The 25,353-nt window shown below is 42.5% G+C and overlaps 1 protein-coding gene across 1 annotated transcript in view; it reads right to left on the bottom strand.

Moving 5' to 3' along the window:
- The window catches only part of TMEM164 (transmembrane protein 164), a 32,035-nt gene extending 7,740 nt beyond the window's left edge, over positions 1-24,295 (bottom strand). The window contains exons 1-5 of the mRNA XM_075835816.1: positions 23,423-24,295; positions 6,664-6,713; positions 5,095-5,161; positions 657-735; positions 152-252 (exon numbers count right to left, since the gene is read on the bottom strand). Of these exons, the coding sequence (XP_075691931.1) occupies positions 152-252; positions 657-735; positions 5,095-5,161; positions 6,664-6,713; positions 23,423-23,806 (681 nt within the window). The 5' untranslated portion in view covers positions 23,807-24,295. The remainder of the gene's footprint in view (positions 1-151; positions 253-656; positions 736-5,094; positions 5,162-6,663; positions 6,714-23,422) is intronic.
- Positions 24,296-25,353: the final 1,058 nt, after the last annotated feature.

The following is a 25,353-nucleotide window of genomic DNA, read 5'->3' as shown; positions in this document are numbered from 1 at the left end:
CTGAAAAAAAGACATCATACAGGTGAGAACGTGGCCGTAAAAACATAGTACTCAAGTAGGCACACGACGTCCAATTATGAAAATTTCCCTGCAAAATTAAGTACACTTGTATTCTTTATTCAAAATCTTTTTACAGATACTTTGTACTTACCATGCCAAGGATCTGCAAAAAGCTGAAATGGTAGAAAAACATGAGTCCAGTTGATAAAATTGCCCACCAAAAGTTACCTAGTGGCTCTGGAGTGTAGGCACCTATAAAGAGAATGCAAGTAGTTAAAAGAAAAATACATATGCAACAAATATTAATACAAGTAGAATTACATACAAATATTTATAATATACAGTAATGGATGGAACCTTTCCACTATTGAACACTAGATGGCAGCAGAATACAGCGTTTGAGAAAGGAAGAAACAAATGGGATCTATTTGTATTCCACTAGGATCACAAAAAACGAAAAAAGTATTGTCAATATAAATGTTACACAATAAAGAAGGAGGCAGCAAACAATATATCAGTTAAACTTCTTGGTATTTTCTGTAAAATACAACTTGAGATAATAACTTATAGTTACAATTCCATAAGTAAAAATTATTTTGTTAGTCCACAAGTAAACAATGTACAATAAAGGTAATCCTGGTAGCTGCGGTACGTACCTCCCTTCCTCAGTAAGTAGATGGGCACAACATACAACAGGATGTGTTGTATATAATACACTTCAATTTCAAAGGGCAACTGCAATGACACATGAAAAAGGTTATCAATATACAAATACTTTTTTCATATTTTACGCTCTGTTCAGACAAAAAAACCTAATTCAGAAGTCTGCTGGTTTGCGGTTCCCAAAGAGCAATGCATTGTGGGAGCTCAGGTGAGAAAACGAAGCTATTCAAAAATGTTAAAAAAATTCTGGCATTTTTTTTTTCCTTTTTTATAGTACAATTTCACGCAGTTGTCTTTCGGATACAGAGCTCCAAATCCCCTGCATAGACATGTAAATGAAAAAAAAATTATGTCTGCTTACAGTCACCACTAGAGGGAGCTGACTGTATGCAGTTATACATTGAACTCTATAGCTCCTAAGCTCCTCCTAGTGGTGACTGTAGGCAATCAAAATGTTATTATTTCACTATACATTTGTTAAAGCTATGTCCACACAGGGCAGATACTCTGCGTAGAAGTATCAGGGCGGCCTGGAGCCCGCAGGGATTTCTGTCCGAAAAACCGCACCAAACTGTTTTTCGCCTGGAATGTCTGCTGTGGAATGTCAGCAGGTAAAAAAAAGCCTATACTTACTTGTAGTCATGGCGACTGGTCCCTCGGACATCCTGCAGCCTGGCCTCCTGCGATGCCTGTGATTGGCTGCAGCAGTCACATGGAATGAAACATCATCGCTGGAGGCCGGGATGGGATCAGAATTCTGGGTGAGTATACTTTTTATTTTTTTCCCCCAGAGTTGCGACTTATACGGCGGAATTGTAGCTATTCCGCCGCAAGAATCGCAACATCTTCTATTTATTAAGGATTTATCTCAGAGTTGAATTTAATGGGGAAAATCCGCAACAGAAAACCAGCGATTCCGCAGCATAATTTGGCACGCTACAGATTTTTTTGGGCTAATTTTTTTACGCAGCGGGTGGAAGAGATTTGTTCAAATCTCACCCACTCTGCTGCTACTGTATTACTCTGGATTTTCCACAATGTATTTACAGGTTGAATGACCTGTGATTTCTGTCGTGCAGTGTTATATTTAACGGCCCATTTTTCAAATTTTCTCCAAATGCTGGGTTCACACGTTGCAGACTAAATCTTACCGACATGAAAGTTGGCGCAGTTTTAAAATTAAGTGCATCTAAATACGGATACCCACAATAATGCACCGCCTTTAACCACCAAACTGCTATTATCTGCACTCAATTTGATAACCGCGCTGACGTGTCGGAAAGGTTTTGTCCGCACCGCTGCTGCAATGTGTGAACCCACCTTGCAACTTTACAGTAAAGGCAACTCTATATATACTTCCCGATGAACGCGAAGATTGGAGAACGTGATAAACGGTCACGTACTCAAATTGTAGGTTTTTAGGAATACAATCAATTACTACAACTCAAGTATCAGCTGCAAAATCCCTAAACCACGGATAATTTATGTATGTATGCAGCGCCCGTCCGATAGATAGATACTGGGGTAAATGTGAGATAGAACACACAAAAAAAATAGACAAGACAATTAAAATAAGAAAAAAAAACAAAAAAAAAAAGCCTGCATTGCACACTGAGCCCGAACCAACACAAGTAAAGAAAACGTCTTGAGAACCACCATTGGCTGGATTATCTGCAGTTCATTTTAAATAATACCTATTGTTACAAAGGAAAATCGCAATCTATCCTTAGTCAGCTGTAAATATAGTCCAGCTTGAAAGGTTGTGTAACCTGCATATTTTGGTTATTTTTGTTCCCCTCTGCCGGTTTCTGTAAATTTACATTTTCCCCCTCCACGCTCGTTGAGTCAGCGGGTTCTTCCTGGTATAATGTATGAGTCAATCAGACGTCTCCTCCCTGATTCTCCTCCTCCCCATTCCCCCTATTTCACTTAAAGAGGCACATTATAAGTGCCCTGTCTCCTACATAATCTGTAATGTAGATAAGTGTTTGTTATTTTGAAAAACAATAAATTTTTTTAGCCAGTTATGAGTAATTTTATGACGCGATGTCTATTCGCACTCCCGACACTTCGGTAAAGTTTGTGTGGGGCTTAATCACAGCACTATGTGATTTCGCGAGATCACGTTGTGCTGTGTGATTAAGTCCAACAAAAACTTTACCGAAGTGTCGGGAGTGCGAATAGACATTGCGTCCTGGCTGGAGGTGATATTCACTCTCAAGACACTTCAGTAAAGTTAATGTGGGAGTATGTGACAGCACAGCGTGATCTCGTGAGATTAAGCAGTGCTGAGTACAAATGGACATGAATGGAGAGAAGTATGACGCTGATTGGTCAGCGTCACACACTTCTCTTTACAATGCCCACTTGGTCAAAAGATAAAAAACACCCAGTTGGGCATTAAGAAACTAATTAGCATAAATCTAAAATTGCTCAAAAATGATCGTTTTTCAAAAAAAGAAACACTGTGGTCATCTACATTACAGTGCCTATCCGATTAAGTAAAAGATAGGGCTTTTATAATCTGGTGACAGAGCCTCTTTAAACACTGACTGAGAAGCTGCATCCCCCTCCTCCGTCTCCATTTTACGGTTTTACACTAGCTGGATTTATGAAGATTGAGTTGGCTTTTGAACATTTTAAAGAGAAACTGCAGACAGTGAAAGGGCAAACAGGCGGCTGCTGGGAGGTGAAGAAGATGCATCTTTCCGGTACTATGTTCATATATTCAAATGTGCTATCGATTTATGAAAAATTAAATTATAACAAATGCTAAGCTTTAAAGTGTATGGATAGCTTTATTATACTTGTGAACACAGTTGGACCGACTACTGGTGTTTGTTGTGATTTAAGGTAATCTACAGTTATTAACCTCTTAAATACCCATGCAATATTGGTGTTGAGGGCCCAAAGAATTATTGTTTTTGCTTCTCAACATCCAATTTTTTTACATCAACATAGCTGTAGGAGGCCTCGTTTATTCAGAGCCAAAACGGAAGAAAGAGGAATCGGGTATATTAAGAGGTTTCACCCGATCCTAGCCTTAACCCCTTCCCGACATCCACCGTATATATAAGGCGCACGCCAGGTGGGGGAATATGGAGCGGGCTCACGGGCTGAGTCCGCTCCATAGAGCGAGTGTGTCGGCTGTGTGTTACAGCCGACACTTCCGGGTTACCAGCGGGATCGCGCTTTAGCGCGATCCCGCTTGTTTAACCCGTTAAATGCCGCGTTCAATAGAGATCGCAGCATTTAAATTACTAAAAACAGGGGGGCGACCCCCTGTAACGTCTCAACGCCCCCCCCCCCCCCCGCGGCGAGATCGGGGGGAGCCGTTGGTTCACACGGCTGCCTGGGGGTCTGACGAAGTCCCCCAGGTCCGCCATCTTGGTACTCCTATGAAGCTCTGCCTCCGGCAGGGCTTCTTAGGACACTGTCAGAATCACGATATACTGCAATACATTAGTATTGCGGTATATCGTGCAAGCGATCTAACGATCGCTGGTTGAAGTCCCCTAGGGGGACTAATAAAAAATTTAAAAATTAGTTAAATAAAGTTGTTTTTTTTGTGTAAAAAAAAAAAATCTATTTATATTAAAAGTTCAAAAAACCCCCCTTTTCCCATTTTCCCCCTAGAGCATAGTAAAAAATTAAAGAAATAAACATAATTGGTATCGCCACGTCCGTAAAAGTCTGAACTATTATAATATATCATTATTTAACCCGCACGGTGAACGCCGTAAAAAAAAAAAAATTGGAAACGCCAGAATCTCTATTTTTTGTTCACCTCATCTCCCACAAAAAATGAAATAAAAAGTGATCAAACAGTCACATTTACACCACAATGGTATTATTAAAAACTACAGCTTATCCCGCAGAAAATAAGCCCTTATACCACTTAATCGACGGAAAAATAAAGACGTTACGACTCTCGGAATTTGGCGAAACAAAATAAATTTTCTTTTTTACACGTAGGTTTTTAATTGTAAAAGTAGTAAAATATAGAAAAACCTACACATATTTGGTATCGGCGTAATCGTATTGACCCATAGAATAAAATTAATATGTTTTAATTGTACAGTGAATTCCGTAAAAATGGCGCGCAAAAAACCATGGCGGAATCGCTGTTTTTTTCATTTTCTACCCCACAAATAATTATTTTCCCGTTTCCTAGTACATTATACGCCAAAATAAATGGTGCTACGAAAAACTACAACTTGTCCCGCAAAAATAAATCCCTCATAGTACTATATAGACGGAAAAATAAAGGCGTTATGGCCTTTGGAAGGTGGGGAGGAAAAAACGAAAATGAAAATCTGAAAAAGGGCTGCGGCGTGAAAGGGTTAAAGCTCAATTTCTTTATTAGACACAAGCCCTTTAATTTTCAACAGGAATAATTCAGCATAACAAAAATAAGTATGGATTTCTTACCATTCGTGTGTTCAGCACAGGGAATAACAATGCAAGTAGGGCTCCATTCAACATATGCATCTGCAACCTTAAAAAAAAACAAAAAAACGACATCGACAATGTTACAAGTAGGTATGTAAGTGGCATCTGTGACAAATTTAGAAGGCACTGGGGAGGACATTGAATTGAGCGGGGTCGAGCATGCCCACTGCCGCTCCATTCAAAGTCTGAAAGAATGACGGAAACAGCCGAGTACAGTGCCTTGACTGTTTCCAACATTCTCGTAGACATTGGATGGAGAAGCGAGCGCATGAACGACCACCACTTTATTCAAGCTCCTCCTCACTGCAGCGGGTGCAGTGGAGGAGGATCTGGGGGTTATGGAGATTATTACTAGAGCTTCTATAGAGGGAACCAACAAACAAAAAAGGGATGTACCTTCTGGATGCACAGTAACAAAAACAAAACAAAAAAAGGTTTCCGGCCTCAGAATGTAAACCATTCAGGTTTGCCAATACTAAAAGCAAGCAGTGTTCTTAAAGGGGTTTTCCGAGTTATAACTTTTATGTGTTAGTGCTTTTAACTTGGGAATGTGCTTAGATTTGTAATGTATTTAGTTTCAAAATTGGCCCCGTTTCCCGATGCTGACGTGGGGCACGACTGGTGATGTCACTCTCTGCCCGCTGTGTTTATCAGCCGTATATCCATTACGTGGTCAAAGTATTCAAATATTTTTCCTGTTATACGACACATCACTAGTGAGGTGACGCGCCATGTATGGGCTGTTCGGTTATACAGCCGGGAATGCGCATGCGCGGTCCCTGCTGGTCTCTCGTTTGTCCACTTGTCAGACGAGAGAATAGAAGGGACAGATCATGCGCGTTCCAGGCTGTATAACCGAACAGCTCATACACGGCGCGTCACCTCACTAGTGATGTGTCGTATGCCAGGAAGAAAATTTGAATAGTTTGACCACGTAACAGATATATAGCTGATAAACACAGCGGGCAGAGAGTGACGTCACCAGTCACGTGCCCCACGGCAGCATCGGGAAACGAGGCCAATTTTTAAACTGTAAATACATTACAAATGTAAGCACATTCCCAAGTTAAAAGCACGAACACATAAAAGTTTTAACTCGGAAAACCCCTTTAAAAATGCTGAAGAATTGAAACACAAAAAAGGGTGAGATTTATCAAAACTGGTTTAAAGAAAGCGAGGTAGTTGCTCATGGCAACCAATTAGGTTGCGGCTTTCCTTTTTCAAAGAGCATCTGAAAAATAAAAGGTGTAATCTAATTGGTTGCTATGGGCAACATCTCCACTTTTCCTTTGCACCGGTTTAAGAAAAATCTCCCACAAAGTATATTAGAAAGTTGCACATTTTCTTATTATACAATGAATAAACTTTATTTAAATAAAACCGCTACACGCTATGCTTTTCTGTTCCGTTTTTAACATGAGTTTTTTTGTTTTGGTTGATTTACTACTGTAGAAAGGCACGGGAGTTTATGCAAGTTAAAAAAACAAACCCCAAAAAAAACCGCACAGTGTGAACCCACCCTTAGGAAAATATATGTAGAACACTCACCTAAATACTACTGTGGCAGCTTTACAGGGGGGACATGACAGGAGAAATATCTGCAATGTAGAAAAAAAAAAAAGTCAATGCTTTCTTTTATTTATGAAGGCACGATTGTAGTAAATACACACATTATAGAGTGAAGACATGAGCAGTGAGGCGAGGGCTTTTCTTCACCATGTGGCCCTATTCAGACGAGCGTCGTTCATGTCAGGGTGCTGTCCGAGTGTAGAACAGACAGCACACGGACTGAACACGGACACATTAAAGCCAATGGGCTAATTCAGATGTCCGACTTTCCGGCACAGACTGTTGGGCCGTGCAGAGACAATCGCAGCTTTCATACTTTGGTCTGATTCTCGCACTAGGCTCACCTATTCAAGTCAATGGGTCAGTAAACATCACAACTACTATTAGAAAACAGCGCATCGATTTACTACACAGGGTATGTCCACACGTAGTGTAAACACTGCGGATTTTCCACAACGGATTTCAATGCGGAAAATCCACAGTGTATTACAGTAGAAGCAGAGTGGATTAGACTTGAACAATTCACTGCATAAAATTGTATTTTTTTCGCAAAACAGTCTAATAAATTGACCTGCGGTGTGTTTTCTTTTTGTGTTGTCAATTTATGCTTCGGAATTGCTTATATTTTTGTTGCGGGTTTTCCCTATTGTATTCAATGGGAGGTAAATCCCTCAACAAATAGCAAACGTTGCGATTTTTGCGGCAGAAAAGCTGAAATTCCACTGCAAAAAATCAAGACTCAGAAACCCCCCCCCCCCCAAAAAACGTATATTTATCTCGGACTCCGTAGTCATGGCGACGCATCCCTCTGTTCTCTATGAAGGCCAGCCTCCTGGGATGACGTTTCATCTCATCTGACTGCTGCAGTCGATCACATGGGATCAAACGTCATCCCAGGAGGCCAAGCTGCCCAGACAACACAGACGCGTCGCCATGACTACGGAGACCGGTGTAAGTATAAACTTTTTTTGGTGCGTTTTTTTTAGGAAATCTGCAGTGGATTACAGTATTAGGCATGTAGTGGAGATTTGAATCTCATCCACATGGTGCAGAACATTTTCCACACGGAAACCAGAGCATGCTGCGAACTATCAATGTAGAAGGGGTCAAATCCGCCGCAAAATCTGCATGTAACGCACATTGATAAATGCATGTAGCCCCTTGTGCATTTTTGAAAAAATATTTGCATAGAGCCTGGGCAAGAGCACCTCAAACCAATTCAAGTGAATGTGGCCTAGTTACTGTACCTGCACTGCTGTGCCTGGGCTAGGATACCCCTTTATATTAATCTGCTAATTATCAGCCATTAATTAGATCCCAGCAATCAAGTATTATGTATATTTGAAGAGCATTGTATAAAACCTAAAATTTCGTTAAAGAAAAAAAAAAAAAAAAAAAAGTTTCCTTTAAACAGATCTCAAATTCCTACAGTAAAATCCTTTTTACAAACAAGTTATGTGGTTGTGTTTAGAGAAGAAATGTTTGTAGCTTAAACAGCAGCACTCAGATTTCAGCCTGCACAGACCAGACCTACTGCTTGTGATCGCCGCGAGCACAAAATATACTGTACTTCACCTTTACCCTGGAATAACAGAACCACGGCAGGCTATATCCCAAACCCGCAATAAAATAGGACCTCCGGTCCCTCCCCGCACAGGAGAGTGTTTGCCACAGTGCATTTCTGCCAATCACATGATAAACTACTATATTGAAAATTATTTGCTTGCAGTTTGTGGTCATCCTTTCATTGCTGTAATAGAAGTTACCTCTACGTGCACTTAGTTCTTTGTGCGGTACGACATAAAAACTGAATAGAACAGGCAGAGCTGCAGTGTAAAGTATGTGTAAAGGACAGAGTTGAAGCTTGAGTCTCTAATGAGACAGGAGGTGGATTTCAGACTACGTCAGATGCCAGATTAACAAATTTAGGCACTTATTGTTAAAATAAAGTACTGACATTACATGTCAGAAGTAGTAGGGTGGGGGACCTGGGTGCAGAAATCATCAGAAGTTACTAAAAGGAAGGGCCAAAAGCACTTGGTTGAATGCTGTGCCGCTTCAATACTCATGAACATATTTACAGGCTATTGAAAAGTATATAGGCTGTACGCCGCGAACGGCAAAAATTACCAAGAGGAACTAAAGGGGCACAGTGTTCAGAAAGCTTCTGCCCTTTATGTCTAGTGATTGGCCTCAAACACCGATATAAACTTCTGACATGTCAATGTTTTTTTATTCGGTATTACGGTTTCAATAGGTTATTCTTCGCTGTACGAAAAGTAACAATTTTCCAACATACTTTCTGTATAAATTAATCATGGTTTTCAAGATCTCAGCTTGCTGCCTTTTAATAGGAACTTTCATTGCTCGCTGCCAGGGTCACACAGGTGCACGGCTCGTTACAGGACACCAGCTCTGATAACTAATCAGTCCTGCAGAACAGATTTTTGGGTTAAAAGGTTTTCATTAAATGACAGCAAGTAGAAACCTTGATAAACTGAGGAATTGATACAAAAAGTATATTGGAGAATTGTATAAGGCTGCGTTCACATCTGCGTCAGGGCTCCGTTCCGTTTGATTGGTGATGGATCCGGTGCAAATGGTTTCCGTTTGTCTCCGTTGTGCAGGGGTTCCGTTGTTTTGATGGAATAAATAGCGTAGTCGATTACGGTATTCATTCTGTCATAACAACAGGACCCCTGCACAACGGAGACAAACGGAAACCATTTGCACCAGATCCATCACCATTGAAATCAATGGGGATGGAATCGAAAAATTTTGGTTTCTGTTTGTGTCAGTCAGGGCTCCTTTCTGAGGGAAAATTTCCACGGAACAGAGTCCTGACACAGATGTGAACGCAGCCTAACTTTTCATTACACAAAGGATGTGTAACACATTCAATGAAAAAAAAAAAAAAGAAGAAAATAATACTTTCCTGGCACGCTGTCGTGTATGGATCAGAGAAATGTTGACTCAATAAAAGCTTAAAAAGGGAACCGGTCATCAGCATGTCACCTATTAAACTCTTCACCCCTCGCTGGCCGTTTCTGTCAAAAGTTCATTGCCGTTATCCCCTCTCCTAAACTCCTCCTCCGACTGTAAATAACGGTCTGCAAACATTTTGCGCCATCTATGGTAATAATCCGACAGCCTCTTTTCGTTCCTCCTCTTATGCCTGCCCGCCCACCACCGAAAAAACTAGCCCGCGCAGAATGCGGTCATCTGAGATAGCGTGCATGCTCCTGTCATGTATAGTCCAACACCTTTCCCTGCTTCATCCAGGCCTCAAATCTAGTTACTGCGCCGCTATGGTGTCCCGTTGTGCGCACGCACCAGAACATCGATGCGCAAGTGCGGGATTTCCTATGTGCTGGGTGGAGGCAAGGAGCGGTCAATCAAAAGTAAGGAGGCGGGGTTAACTCGGAAAGGCTTGAGGAATGAGGATATGATTTTAATGCTCATTAGCATATAGCAAGAGAATACTAAAAAAGACTAAAAGGCGCAGAGCCTAATTAGAAGACAATTATAGGTTACATAAAAAAAAAATTGCACCCACTATCACCGGGTATTGCTGGTTTAATAGGTGAAATGCTGGTGACAGGTTCCCTTTAAATCTTTATTCAATTCATTTATTTCAATAAAGATTTAGGCTTCTTAAAAATCTTTTTTTTTGTAGCTGGAGACGTTTTCCTCGATCCATAGACGGCTGCACTCCAGGAAAGTCGTCTCCCCCCCCCCCCCCATTGGATTTTACACATTACAGTATGTGGATAGTGGGAATATACATTCCAGTCAATGTCCAAAGTCCGCTGTAAGCTTGTAGCTGTCGAAACCAAGCGAAAATGCTCTCTATGTGTACAAAAATCGAGCCGGTACACAACAAAAATAGATGAGCATTGTTTGTCATCTACGTGTTACCACAAGCCTGGACGATATTACCGTCTACCTCTACAGAATCGCAGGCATGCTTTACACTGCAGGTCAGCCTGGTCAGATTAGCTGTTGTAGATCAGCATTAGTCCCACCACATACTTTACCTCTGATCTCCAGTACAGCTATTGTAAAGCAGCTAAACCAACACTATGAGAAGAAAGATTACGAGGAAACTGCAACTCTCACACTCCAGCACAAGTCTTATTCACACGAGCGTATTTCACGCGCGTTAAAATAACAGATGTCACACGGACCTATGCAATTCAATGGGGCAATTCAGTGTTTTTCACACGTGTGTCCGCTGCGTCAAACTCGCTGTATGTCCTATACTTGTGTTTTTTGTGCATCACGCACCCATTGAGATCAGTGGGTGCGTGAAAACCACGGACAGCACACGGACGCACATCGGCAGGTTTCTACAGCATTGACACCCTCCCATAGACATACGGGAAGGGGTCCGTCGGCCATAGAAATTAATGGGCCCGTAATTACGGTCCATTTTACGGTGGCGTGTATGGGGCCTAGCGGTGTGCACAGTTACCGTACTTTTCCATTTGTGTGTAGAACGGACTACCACATCCCTACTGATTAGACTTTGGCCAGTTTCACATGACTTATGGATGCTTTTAAGGTGGCCATACACATTACAGTATCATCTGCTGAACCAGACGATTTCCAGCGGACCGTGTAACTTGTATTACATGTAAAGGCCGTTTTACACGGGCCAACTATCAGGCAAACGAGCGTTCACAGAATCAACTAATAAAAGTGAAGCTTACTAAACCAGCTGGCAAGTTACTGGATGAACTGGAAATATGGGAGAGAACGTAATGATCAGGGGCAAAGACATTGAAAACCACAACAGCCAAACTCTCCCCATTTTGGAATTGCTGCTTACAAATACATTTGCATTGAACAATACAAACAGGCAGGATAGATTTCAGGTTTAGAAAAGCAGTATTGATTATTATTTTTTTTTATTTTGCAAGGCATGCCAATTTTTAGACATGGTGATGTTCAAATTAGAGGTCAGATTCCAGTGCTGTTGAGGACTTAAAAATAAACTCCCGAGAGTCAGGCAGGTAGGGGATTTAGGCAACTCCCGGGAAATGTATGCAAAAAACTCTAACCTGTGGAGGTGCCAATCGTAGCGGACTAGAAGCCTATCAGACGTGTATGGGGGTGTCCTGACTTTCCACTAAGGCAGATGTCGGGGGAAAGAAGGATCAGGGATGCTGGATTTCAACATGTCCAATTCTTTGTTCCAGCAGGAGATAAGCAGCTGCCCGCGGTGTCTGGCAGTTGCTTATTCCCCTCTCCCCAGCATGAATGTTTATGAGTAGGGGGTAGTATAGCTTTCGGCCGAGCGAGCGCTTAGCAGGCAGCTATCTTTGGGGTATGTTCACACACAAACTCAAAAACGTCTCAAAAAACGGAGCGGTTTTCAAGGGAGCCGCAGCCGCAGCCTTCTCCTGTCCTGTTGAACAACAGGATCCAGGCGAATACTGGGGTTTTTTTTGGTTTTTTTTACACAATAGAAGTACATGGCAGCAGAATACAACAGCATAACAATCCTATTGCAAAGGTACCTTATTTGTAAACTCCTGTATTTACCAGGATACAAAAACGTAATGTGAACAGAGCATAACAGCCCAGTGTTAAACTTAGGCCATAAAGACTTTTCAGCCCTATTAACAGATCACATCGTCCAATAGTTGTACAGAAAGGCTCCAATGATCCCTAGTCCAGAGATTCAATAAAAAAAAAAATTACACAATGGCATCATCCCCCAAGAGGTTTGGATGAAGACGAGAGATATAGTTATGCTCATATGAGGAGGTTGTGCTAGGAGTACAATGGTTGGAGCTGCTGAGCTCGAGCCCTTCCAGGCAGATTCAATAGCTACAAAATGCGACGCTTTAATGGCGCTGCTCCCTTCGTTTGATCAAAAAATACAATAGGTCTAATTAAAAGTGTTAAGCTACGCGTTTCAGAGCCGTACCGACTCCTTCCTCAGGCATTTACACAATGTAAAATCAAACAGGTCAGTATTTAAGCATAAAAAAAAAAACAAACAAAGTGATAAGATCAAAGGTTACAATACATTTTTTTCTTAGAAGACGACCTATTCCTTGGAAGTAGCTTTAATGCCTAAAAAGCTCCCATTGAGCCTACGTAAAGAAGAAACATTACTACTGGCTACTGGTATATAGTGAATGTATGCCGTTTCTATGGCTTCCTCAGCAGTTACATTTACACGGATAACAGAAGCCTCTCCAGAACGAGATTGAGCTCTGTGACGTCTCCTTAGGTTGCCATGGTAACCCTTCACTTTCCATACAAATTCACTATTTACTAATAGCCTTACACTTTACATTTTGGTATTTCGTGTTCCTTACAGATCGCTGTAGAAGTGAGAGATTACCAAAATGTAAAGCTTTCCCTATTGGAATAAAAATGTGCCACGTGACCTTATAAAAAAAAAATCTGACCACGATTGCCAGGTGGTTTGCAACTTTTTTCTCCATAGGGTTGCATTGAGATGGCATCCCAGGTTTTCCATGAATCATGGGTGATGCCATAGACTGAAGAATTTTTTATCCTTCTCCCACTCTGGGGGGGGGGGGGGGGAGGAAAGTGCCAAATCACCTTCAGGTGAGGTGTTTACAGAGATTACATTGCTCTTCACTGTAGCATCAAGCGGTTTGCATGTCGCAGGCACGGTTTTCTTTTTATCCATGTGTATTTTTGTAATGAAAACATTTAACATCTCGAGACATAACTAGCTAAACGTTTCAGCTGCCTCCACACATGGTCAGTACTAAAGAGAATTAACCGCATGTTCTGGCTTCTGGTCTGGAATGATTCTGACAGCTTGAGAATGGCTCTTTCAGATTACAATGTGAAAAGCCAGAAGGGGATGATACAGAGTCTCACACATTATGTTAGAAAGACACTGATAAACAGTCCTTATAGGAGACAAGAATCTGTCAGCAATTAGGTCAGGCAAATTATTTAATAGACCTTGAGGAATCAGAAGACTGTAGGAAGTATACTACCTTGCCAGTGATTTATTTATATTATTTTTCATTTAGACCAATCATCTTACTAGGTTTTCTTAAATTCTATAAAAGCAAATATCCAGATAAATATGAGAAAATCATAAATTCAAAAGATGCAGTGTAATGTTCTCAACCTAAAAACAATGCAGGATAGTCACAGGTTGCTAGATCTCCAAAATACGACCCTGTACTGAGCACCATATGGTGGGACATGGATGGTGTACGGCTCCCTAATACAGTTAACAGAGGTTGTACGGAGCCATAATACACTTGTGTGCATGAGCCCTTAGAGCAGATTTCTCTATAGGTTCAATGGCATATGTAAATGCAGTCTGAAATCCCAAAAGATGCTAGATTACACAATAAAGTATCATGGGATGTACCAGCATCCTCCCATCAGACCTTACCTGGCCAACAAATGGTGAATCTGCATCAATAACAGGAAAGTCTCAGTATATCAAAAAACGTTATAAAACTAAATACTGCACAATGTAAAATGTATCATTGTTGAAGTTTTACTGTAATACACAAGTCAGTTGCTTAGCAACAGCTGATAAGATTGCTACATATGGTAACATATCAGTGAGGTTACCAAACAGACGTACAATATGTTAGGCCTGAAGAGATTCAGCTCTACCATACAATAAAAGAGCATACATGATCCTTTAATTGGAATAATAGTTCCCAGTGCTACTACTGTTCTGGTCTCCCAGCAGTGCACACAAACAGAAAGACATCTGGGTACAATGTAGGATGACATTTTTTCTGGGAAAGAAAGTTAGGAACAAAAAGGCCCTACAGTGTACATAAAAAAAAGAAATTTAAAAAAAAAAAAAAAATGGACAATTTTGATATCTGATGTATGATCACTTGAAGTAATGGTTCCCAAACCATGTAGAGACAGAGGATCCCCAATTTGTTTTCCATGGGGATGAATTCACCAGACTGTGAATCAACAAGTAAGCATGTTTATAAGCATGCCCCCAATAACTATTTATATAAAATTATATCGAAGGTTTGTTCACGTCTGCGTCGGGGCTCCGTCTGAGTTTCCGTCAAGGGAACTCATGGACGGAATCCATAGGTTCCCGTTTGCATCACCATTGATTTCAATGGGGACTGATCCGATGCTAATTATTTCCGTTTGTCCCTATTGTGCAAGGGTTCCGTCGTTTTGACTACGGTATTTATTCCGTAGGAACCCTTGCCCCCACAGATTGCTAAAACAGTGGATCTCTGTCCAGAATCCCCCCCCCCTATCATATCAACAGAACTTCCGTTATATAATGCTGTGGCTGAGCATACACTGCTGCTCCAAACAACTTTATGGACAGCAGGAATACGAAGAAAAAGGCGGATACCTCTCTGGCGCAGCCGCCTTTTTCTTCGTATTCCTGCTGTCCAAATATAGAGGCTTTTTTTAGCTCTCGAACCGGATCTCAGGCTGCAACTGGACCCAAACAACTACATCCCAGAGGAATATTAGAATTTGCAGGGCAAACAGCAGGGCAAAATTGGTTATGAAAATAGTTTGTAGAAAGGAAAATGAGGGTATGTTCACACAGGATGGACACGCTGCAGTAAGTTCTGCAGCATTCCTGACCCAGAACCCACAGGAAATTAGGCCCGAAAGGCTGCATCAAATTTGGTGCAGATTTTCGTCCAGATTCACCTCTGCTTTCAGCATTAAGTCCATACGCATCTACCTGGCGGTGCCATAGTGACGTGTCCCTGCTTCTTCCCACTTCTGATCTCTGTAAAGACTTCCTCCTTATGAAAACGCTGCATCCAATGTGACCTCTCCAGCAGTGACGTTGGATGACACATCATCCCAAGGAGGCCAGCAGCATGGAGAACAGCCGGGGGAGGGGATACCTGTAATTTTTAGTTAAGTTATTCCACAGCGAAAATCTCAACATTTTCAATGTGTTGCAGAATTTCACTTCTTTATTAAACTCAATGGGGGAAAATCTACAAAACAACAATGCAACGATTGTGCCCCATCTATGGACATGCCGCGGATTGAAAACAATTAATTTATGAATATTTTCTCAGTGGGTTTTTTTGCTCAGGGTGTGAATGAGATCTGTCAAAATCTCATCTACTTTGCTGCTACTGTAATTGCAGCCAATCCGAGTAGTAACCAAGTCGGTCACTGGTACCCCACTACACCACAGGCCAATGAACCCGGACAGCCTTCACTAAGAAGCCACAGGTAAAGCGCACACACAATACTGACAAAGTGAATGAAGAACACATTCCAGCCAATGACAGAACAATACAGGTAGATTTGAGTAAATAGGACACAATACATAAATGTTTTACCATTCAAAAGACATTTAACATATGCCAAAACAAATGTCGCCTTTATGCTCTATATACACACCTTATTAAACATTGGCATTGTAAGGGTAAGTTTGACACGTTTTTTGACGCGGAAAACGCGCCAAAAAACAGCCGAAAATGCCTTCCTTTGATTTCAATGGGAGGCCAAGGAGTTTTTTCCCCGCGACCGGAAAAACCATCTCACGGTAAAAAGCAGCGACATGCCCTATCTTCGGGCGTTTACGTCTCTGACCTCCTATTGACATCAATGGGAGGCAGAGAAAGCGTATTTTGCGGCGTTTTGAGGCAGATTTTCTGCCTGCAAACAACTCAGTGTGAACCCAGCCTTAAAGAGGATCTGTCACCGTGTCTCTAGACATGTCTGTTTTAGTAAATACCTGTATTCCCCATGAAAGGACGGCAGAGAATATTTTCTTAGAACTCTGCGTTGTGCCACTCCTGTTGTTATTCCTCCTGGAAATGTATGAATTGACAACTGGGTATTACCATTCTCCTTCAAACGTCTCCAATCATCGTTCCAAGTAAATACGTGCAGCGAGTGAATAAGTGATAATTTGCGCGCATCTAACATGAAGATTTAAAAATTATTGTTTGGCCGCACTACATCTACTCAGGTAAATAGGCATCTGCCGGTCTTTATAGGGTAACTAAACATTCAATAAACTTCTGACATGTCATAATGACATGTCAGAAGTTTTGCTTTCGTGGGGTCTGAGCACTGAGAACCCCACCAATCGCTAAAACAAAGCAGCAGAATCGCTCGTGTGAGTGGTGTACAGGCTCATAGATTTTCTATTGAGCCCGTACACCGCTACATTGATTTCCGGAAAAAGCCAAACAGAAACGAAGCGGCTCCGGGCTCACACGAGCACTTCTGCCGCTTCGTTTTAGCAATTGGTGGGGGGTCTCAGTGCTCGGACCCCCACCAATCAAAACTTCTGACATGTCACAAGTTTCTTGAACGTTTATTTACCCTTTAATAATGAAAACAGCTCGAGAGGACGAAAGATAAACAAAATCGATCGTAGTTACGATATAAACACACGGTTATTGTAACAAATACAAGTCTCAGGAATATTAACAACTTTCTCTTATCGGTGATTCTCGCTCGTTTCAGCAATCGCACTGTGCAAAAAGGACTCAAGACTGAGCACTGATTGGACAATGTCAGACTGTGTAGGGACACACCCTCAACTGGTCATCTACATATTTATACCTTTCTAGTAGGAATAGATGTACAGTACAACACAGTTTTAAAGAAAAGCTTCAAAGTGGTTATAGGATGGGAGTATTTACTAAAACAGACATGTGATGAGAGCGGACCGATCCTCTTTAAAGGGAATGCATCAAAAAAGGACAGGATTTAAAACACATTTCTTAACTAAATTCTAAATCAGTACCGAAAAGGTTTATTTATGTCCGACTTTTCCAAGCAAAATTATATATATTATATATAAATGTATGTACTTACTATGTACTCCTCTGAAAACTTTTTTTTTTTTTTTTAATACACCCTCCCCCTATTATACTCTTTAACTTTGGTGTCCTTACTCCTGTCCCCCCACATTGGGGTTTTATATTTTCACATCCTCAGGCTTCATGCACACGACCGTGCTCGTAATTACGACTCGTAATTACGAGCACGGGCGGGCACGGCCGGCCGCTTTTGCGAGCCGTGCTGTCATTATAAAGTATAGCAGCACGGCCCGTAAAATAGAAAATGTTCTATTTTTTTAACGGCACGGGCACCTTCTCGTGAGAAAACGAGAAGGTACCTGTGGCTAACAAAAGTCTGAGCCCGTTATTGCGGGTCGTAATTACGACCCGCAATAACGGGTGTTTTTACGGTCGTGTGCACGAGGGCTCATAGTGCACTTTATTTTCTTGAAACTCTTGGTTATGTTTTCTGGTTGTGATGCAAATGTACCTATGTAACAGGTTGTTTTGTTTTTTTTACTTACTGTATCTTATTCAAGAAGACAAGTTTATAATGCACTTCTGTTCTGTACCAAATTACAAAACGTTTTGCCCTAAAGATTTCCTACCATTTTGTGTCTGTGTCACCATGGTTTCAGACTACAAAAACTCTGTGTAGTCTGATCCTGCAATCCATCTGTCCCCTACTTCTTACTAACCTACTGAATGTATGTAGCAGACAAATAGGTAATATGACAATCAGATTACACCGGGTTTGTTTGTTTTTTTTATCATTGATCACTTTGCAACTTACACACAGTAAAAAAAAAAAAAAAAACTGGTCCGCTGAGCTGAGCTCTCAGGAACAGAGAGAGCGCCCTCAGCTGCTGTAAGGTAATGTTAATTTACATATGGAGATCAATATGCACTATACCACGTCTCTCGACTAATAGCGGAGGACGGATCTATACGTTTTACCTAAAACACTGCTTAAAGCGGTTTTCAAGGACTTTAACATCGATGCCCTATCTTAAGTCTAGCCCGTTATAGTTTTATCAGTGGAGGTCCAACCGAAGAGACCTCAGCGGGCTTGCAGAATGCAGGCAAACACCACACCTTCATTGTTTACAGTGAGCCATATGATAACACTTAGCAGCCACATTTTAGTAACACACTGCATTGGCTTTGTAGATCTGTCAGGTCTCCTGGTCCTCCCCATCTGAGCTCAGCATCTCCACCTCTAACCGTGCTGCCCTTAGATAGGGTAGACAAGGAGATCTGACAAATAAAATGTAATATACATCTTCTGTGAGTTGTCCTTGATTGCTAAGAGAAACTCTAGCAACACTGCCATGGGTACCCAGCAATCCCATGATCGCCATGTCCAATAGAAGTAGCAAAGTTCAAGCTAAAACACCGTAGTATCAAGCACTGCGTCTCCTTTATTGCTTACATAGGCACAGTGCCTCGTACAGACAATCCGCTGTGCCTTCAAACAATAAAGGTGACAAAGTGATCTCAGGAGCGTGGCGCCACGCCTTCAGTCAACGTGGGGTCCCCGAGGTCAGACACCACCGATCCAACATTGATGGCATATCCTAAGGATACACCAGCAATATTAAAGTCCCAGAGATTCCCTAGAATTTAGGGAAACCTCCAGATCCTCCTCTTATTATGATCAGACTTTAGCAGAATTGACATAACCTGCTCCTCTTTACACTGCCAAGACCACATCAGAATACTGAAAACGCAAACAAACCAGCACGGTGGCACGCCAACAATACAGAGAATTTCAACATCGAGCGAGGGTTTAATCACGACCTATTAGAGAACTTGCTGCCCATCCTTACATTGCATCATCTTACACAGGAGAATAAACACAGAAATATGTGGTAGAGCTGCCAACTGTCTGTAACCCATTGTATTTCAATCACCTACAGTCTTTGCTAATTGATATTCAAATGTATATTTAAAGAACCCAGCGAAAAGCTAACAATTAGTAGGAGTCTATGAAGAATAATGCAACCAGATGTCCGCTAACACTGCCTTTACACACAGATTTCTGTCTAATTTCTATAAAAGACTAGTACAATCTAAATTGATGTTTCTAACTGGCCAATTGATCTCACGGAAATTTCTCATCTGCCAGAAAACTGATCAGACAACAAATCTTTGTCTGCCAATCACCACGATCGCAGCAAGTATACAGCATCTGTAAGACCTCAAAGACAATTGCATGATAAAGAACAGGAAGGTCTTATTTGACCAAAAGGTGAGGAACGAGACGGAAATTGGTTCTATCCCAATAAAATATCGGTGTGTAAATGAATGACTCAGACCAATCTTTGATATCGAAATTAGTGAGATTGGTCAGAAATGTGTGTGTAAAACCCCAGCTTAAACCATGTAACGTAAAACATTATTTTCTGGGACTTTATGTTATGATGTTTTCTGGATTAATATTTAGGATTTTAAGATACATTTATTATAGCCTGTGGGGATTCTGCCCCTGCTCCCAGCTGTACAAAGGCCACAATCTATATAAGCAATGAGGGTGACATGGCATCATTCTTGTGAGGTTACATCAACGTGGTCATATGATATAATAATGTGCCCGCATTATCCATCAGCTCTAGTCCATACACCCATCCAATGCTTTCCTGCTCTAATAGAAGTCAATAGGGTATCTGTTGAATATTGCACCAACGCTGCAGCGTTAAGTTGCACAAATAGCGCAACTCCATTCATTTTTGGGTGTCTCAGTTTCAGGACCAGTGTAGCCCTAGAATAATATGTGCAACTTCCATGTACATAGCAGCCACGTTCATGCGCCCAGCCTCAGACAGCTTAGTGTGCAGGAACAGACAGGTTGTCACCACTTCAGCCTCCTCTACGTTTAGAGATACAAGGCTAAATAAGCCACATCTATGTAATAGAGGAAGTGGTCATGTTGTTATTGTTTTATAGATCACATGATTAATGGGACACCATATATCAAAATGACCTACAGGAAGGCAGTCCAGTTTGAAAACACAGACCTGCGATTTATACACGGACTCATGGAGCTGCCGAGTGGTCAGACTTCAGTCACGTGACTGACTTCACTGATCAGAATAGGGAGAGTGTTACCCCTAAGAGTATTATAAGAAAAATCACCGGAGGGCTGATCACTAAAAGGATAGTAAAGACAACCCCTTTTCAGGTATATATGGACAATAGAGAGGGAGATTCTCCACCTGGGACCCATCTGTTAGCCAGAGTGAAGAGCCCCCAAGAAAAGAGCAGTTTCTAGTCTGTAGCAGTTAGCCAGACTGTGTATTACCTAGTCTGCAATTCATCTGAATGGGTCCTGAATACTAAAGCAGTGAAAATGTAGACAAAAAGAAGAAGACAGCCTCCAGCTCACCTTGTATGCTAGTTCATTAGGGTTACCCCACACGGATCCTCGTGTTGGTTCACGATGGTGTACAACAGTGAAAAAAAGAGAAAGGTGAATCCAGCGTGGATGCGTTTAAAATGGAACTGGTTGCAAGTTTAATTGGTCAAAAAAATAAAAAGATAGGACTTGATAAGAAGTGTAGAATCCTGAGGTGTAAGGAAAATATCCAATGTAGAAGAAGCCTACGCGTTTCTGACGCTAGCTGCGTCCTTAGTCATGGCTGATAAATTATTATAAGCCATGACTAAGGACGCAGCTAGCGTCAGAAACGCGTAGGCTTCTTCTACATTGGATATTTTCCTTACACCTCAGGATTCTACACTTCTTATCAAGTCCTATCTTTTTAACCAATTAAACTTGGAACCAGTTCCATTTTAAACGCATCCACACTGGATCCACCTTTCTCTTTTTTTCACCAGTGAAAATGTACATCCAGTCGCAACTTCTCACAGCAATATCACCCAAAGGGTTGTGTTGATCAGCTGGTTGTCGGAAAAACTTCCTTGCAAAAACAAAAATTAAAAGCGGTGGTCTTGTTAAGACAACCCAAAGCACACTCCTATAGCAGCTCTCCTCAAATCACTGCGTGATCTTTAGTCCCGCCCCCGAGGACCTCCACATTCAGGAGAAAGAAGGAGCTGCCCCCACACTCACCTCCCAGTATAGTGCTTTGTGCTCCTATTCCATGCAGTAAGCATTCCAACACTTTTCATGTACGAGTTTTGATATATACATTGAATTCAATGGATGCGCGTAATACAAAATATTCCCCCATTGTACAGCTTATCACCATGGATTCAGGAAGGTGCTGCAGAATGAAATGGGGTGGTCTTAAAGCAGTCGTTCTCAAAGCTTTTACAATGAGCAAACTACTGGTAGATTTTTTTTCTACCCCTAATGAACCCAAACTAACATGGATCAGTCACTCCTATCACGTTGGCAACATGCACCCAGAAAACACACACGCTCCTCAAACACCGACCTCGGCTGCTGTAGAATATAATATTGGGCCAAACGGACCACCCATCTAAGAAAGAGCAGAGACAGTCAATGTGAGCAGAGAAATGGCTCAGACTAGCTGAATGTTTTATCCATACCTTGCCCATGCATCTTTGAACAACCTTAGACATGATATTAGGCTTTGTTCACATCTGAGCTGTATTTTTTCTAGACGGAAAAGCCTGGTATGCTGCGTTATTTTGTCCTGCAAAATAACAGACAGAAACGTGACATTACCAATTAAAGTCAACAGGTTACATCGGGCACCGTTGGTCTAGCGGCTCCAGTTTTTCGTTCTGCTCTTATAACGGAGCAGGACAATGGAAAGCCTTGACGCAGATGTAAACCGAGCCTTAAGGGCCTTTTACACCTGCCGTTATTCGACTGATGCAGCGAGCGCCGATCGAGACATCGTTGACCGGCGCTCTCTTTGCTCCTGTCTATGATGGGGACGAGCGGATGTTACTCCGATCGCTTGTCCCCATACATCATCATTTCGGCAGCGCGTCTCCGTTTACACAGGCAGATGTGCTGCCGACAACGATAGGTTACTTTTTTTAAACTATACGCTCAGCAGATGATCGAGCATGAGCTCATTCATCCGCTGATCGCTGCCCTGTTTACACAGGGAAATTATCAGGAACGAGCGCTCTATGAACGCTCGTCTGCCCGATATCTCCCAGTGTAAAAGAGCCTTAATCAAGCTTTCTGTTAGGGAACCCGACTGGTTTCCAGAAAATTGTCATAGTAATCGGCCAGTCTAACACCTTATTAACTTGTGTTGGATTTGACACAAATTCCAGTTAGGACTCTGCGACAAATCCGACGACAATCAGCACGTGAATGGGGTTTCCGCGAATCCATTCACATAATGCAGAACATTTTGCAAATAAACATCCGAAGGATTCTGCACAGAAAGACTGCAGCTATCCATGCAGATTAGCAGCACATCAAACTGCACCTCGGCAGCAGCAATCCAAGAGAAGTCTTGGATTTTCGCTGTGGATCCGGTATTAAATACGTGACGAATGGGCCTATTGAAAATCCAACCCCTGTGAATGCAGCCTCCACATGCTCTCTCTGGATCACATCAAAGGGTGCTTGCTACGATCCCCTTGGGCTCTACCGAACTGTGGACAAGTAGAGACACTCCACCTGTCAAGCTGAGGCGGATTCATGTGCAGAGATATTTTTTGACATGTGTCAATGACAGGTTTTAAAAGCCCCCCCCCCCTTCCCCCTCCAAGCCAGACAAACCAATGAAGCAATAAATGTACAGAACTGCTGAGAGCTGGTGTCACAATCCGCTTGTTGCACCGCACCCATGTGAGAGGTGTCCGATGCTCTGGTCATTGTGGACTAATAAGGTATCTGTGGCTCTCCAGCCGTTGTGACCACAACTCCCAGCATGTCCAGAGACAGCCGCTTGTTGAGAGTGTCAGTTCCATCACAGCTGCAGAGCTCCAGGTTGCATCACTGACGCAGAGTATAAATGAGCATGGATGCGATAATACAAGTAGTGATGGCAGCAGCAGAGAATTACCTGTAGCATGGTGACCACATGACAGGGGTTCAACAGGTAAATGACAGTCCTGGTGGCAAATTTAAAGCCAACCTCTACCCCGAACGTCAGGCACAGCGCCACCAGCAGTAGGTTCTTGCCCAGGCTATCCGGGCGGGCAGTGACTGTGGGCAAGTCCCCCCCAACGATCTTCTTCAGAGACACCCCGACTTCCAGGACGGATACCACCAGCAGTACAAGGCTCTCCACCAGCCTCTGGGTAGAGGGCAGGAAGGCGGCACACTCCTGCCCCCCATTACCAGCCAGACTGGGGTCCACACCTCCGTATAACCAGTCTGTGTAGCGGGACATACTCCGGTCACTCAGTAATCCCAGCACACCACCGCTGCCTTCCTGACGAAACATCAAATGCACGGCCCGGATCTCCGGGGAGGGAGGAGAGGGACGGCCGGGGTGTCTCAGGGAGGGAGGAGGAAGATGGCGGCAAAAGGAGGGCACACGTGTGGGCTGATAATGTGAGGAGACGGCGGCTGGGGTACACCCGGTTACATGTATGTATAAGACATGTATGTAGACGTATGTTCTCCGTATACGTCATGTACACCACAGCGCTGAATGACAAGAGGAAAGATGTGTCCTGAAACAGCGCGCCCTCAAGTGGTCGCTTCTCCTTACAGCACACCCAGAAACCAGAAAACACAAGGGGCTCCCGCGCATCACCCCACCTAACCGCCCGAATGACACTGTGCCCAGCTCTGAGACTCTTCCGCTTGGCCAAGATACTTCTCCTGATCCCCGCCTTCCTTTATGACTAAGCCCGCCTTCCTTTATGACGTCTGAAGCCGTTCATCTTCACAATCAATGCTTTACGGCATTTGAGCCAAACGTATTCAGTTATTTGCCAGGTTGTGTGTGTTCATCTGACAAACCTACAAACATAGGGGGAGATTTATCAAAACTGCTGCAAAGGAAAAGTCGCCCATGGCAACCAATTAGGTTGCTGCTTTTATTTTCCAAAGGCTCTTTATAAAATGTGAGGTGAAATCTGATTGGTTGCTATGGGCAACTACAATTTTCCCTTGCACCAGTTTTGATAAATCTCCTCCATAGTGCAGACAAGAAGTTGAGCAGTTGCCTATAGCAACCTATTAGACCAATTCTTATATTTTCTATACTGCACTGAAAAAAAATGAAAGATGAAATCTGATTAGTGTTATACGAGTAGTGCTGCCCCCTGAGTCACAGACACAGATTTTGGCGGCATTAGTTGCAGCGTATCGTGCTGTGAACTAGGAGTTCAGCGTGTTTGTGAGATGCGGGCTCCACCTGCCGCTGATTGACATCTTTCTCCAAATTACTCTGCATAGGAAGAAAGCTGACAATCAGAGGCAGGGTAGGAGCCTGCAGCTCCTGAATACTACGGACTCCCAGGTCACAGCACCTGCACCACGCTGGAACATAATAAACTATGTTTCAGAAAAATAAACAATAGTCACACATAACTAAGTCCCCATGCACACAACCGTAGTTTTTATCTGGAATTACAGTTCCGTTATTACGGATAATCTGCGAACCCATTCATTTCTATAGACCGCCTTTCTGTATATTTATGGATGTGTGTCCAGGCCGTGGAAATGACCTGCAAAACATGTCCTATTCCTGTCCGCAGTTGCAGCACGAACTCGCCCATAGAAGGGCATGGTCGCATGTAAAATTGCGGACGGCTACGGATGTGTATCCGTAGCCGTCTAATTCCTGAAGCATTGCTATGCGACGGTAGGGCTGGGCAATTGATCGAAAAAAGACGCCGACGCCTCCCATTGAAATCAATGGGAGGCGTTCTCGGGCCGTTTCTGCCGAGTTTTGCGACGCGGTTTCCGCGTCAAAAAACTCGGCAAAAGACCCCGTGTGAACATAGCCTAAGATTTTGGGAATTTGGAGTCCTCATTAAA

The sequence above is a fragment of the Rhinoderma darwinii genome, chromosome 8 (genome assembly GCF_050947455.1).
Source record: "Rhinoderma darwinii isolate aRhiDar2 chromosome 8, aRhiDar2.hap1, whole genome shotgun sequence".
Classification (NCBI taxonomy): domain Eukaryota; kingdom Metazoa; phylum Chordata; class Amphibia; order Anura; family Rhinodermatidae; genus Rhinoderma; species Rhinoderma darwinii.
The sequence above is the reverse complement of the archived record's forward strand: the minus strand, read 5'-3'. Positions and strand labels throughout refer to the sequence as shown.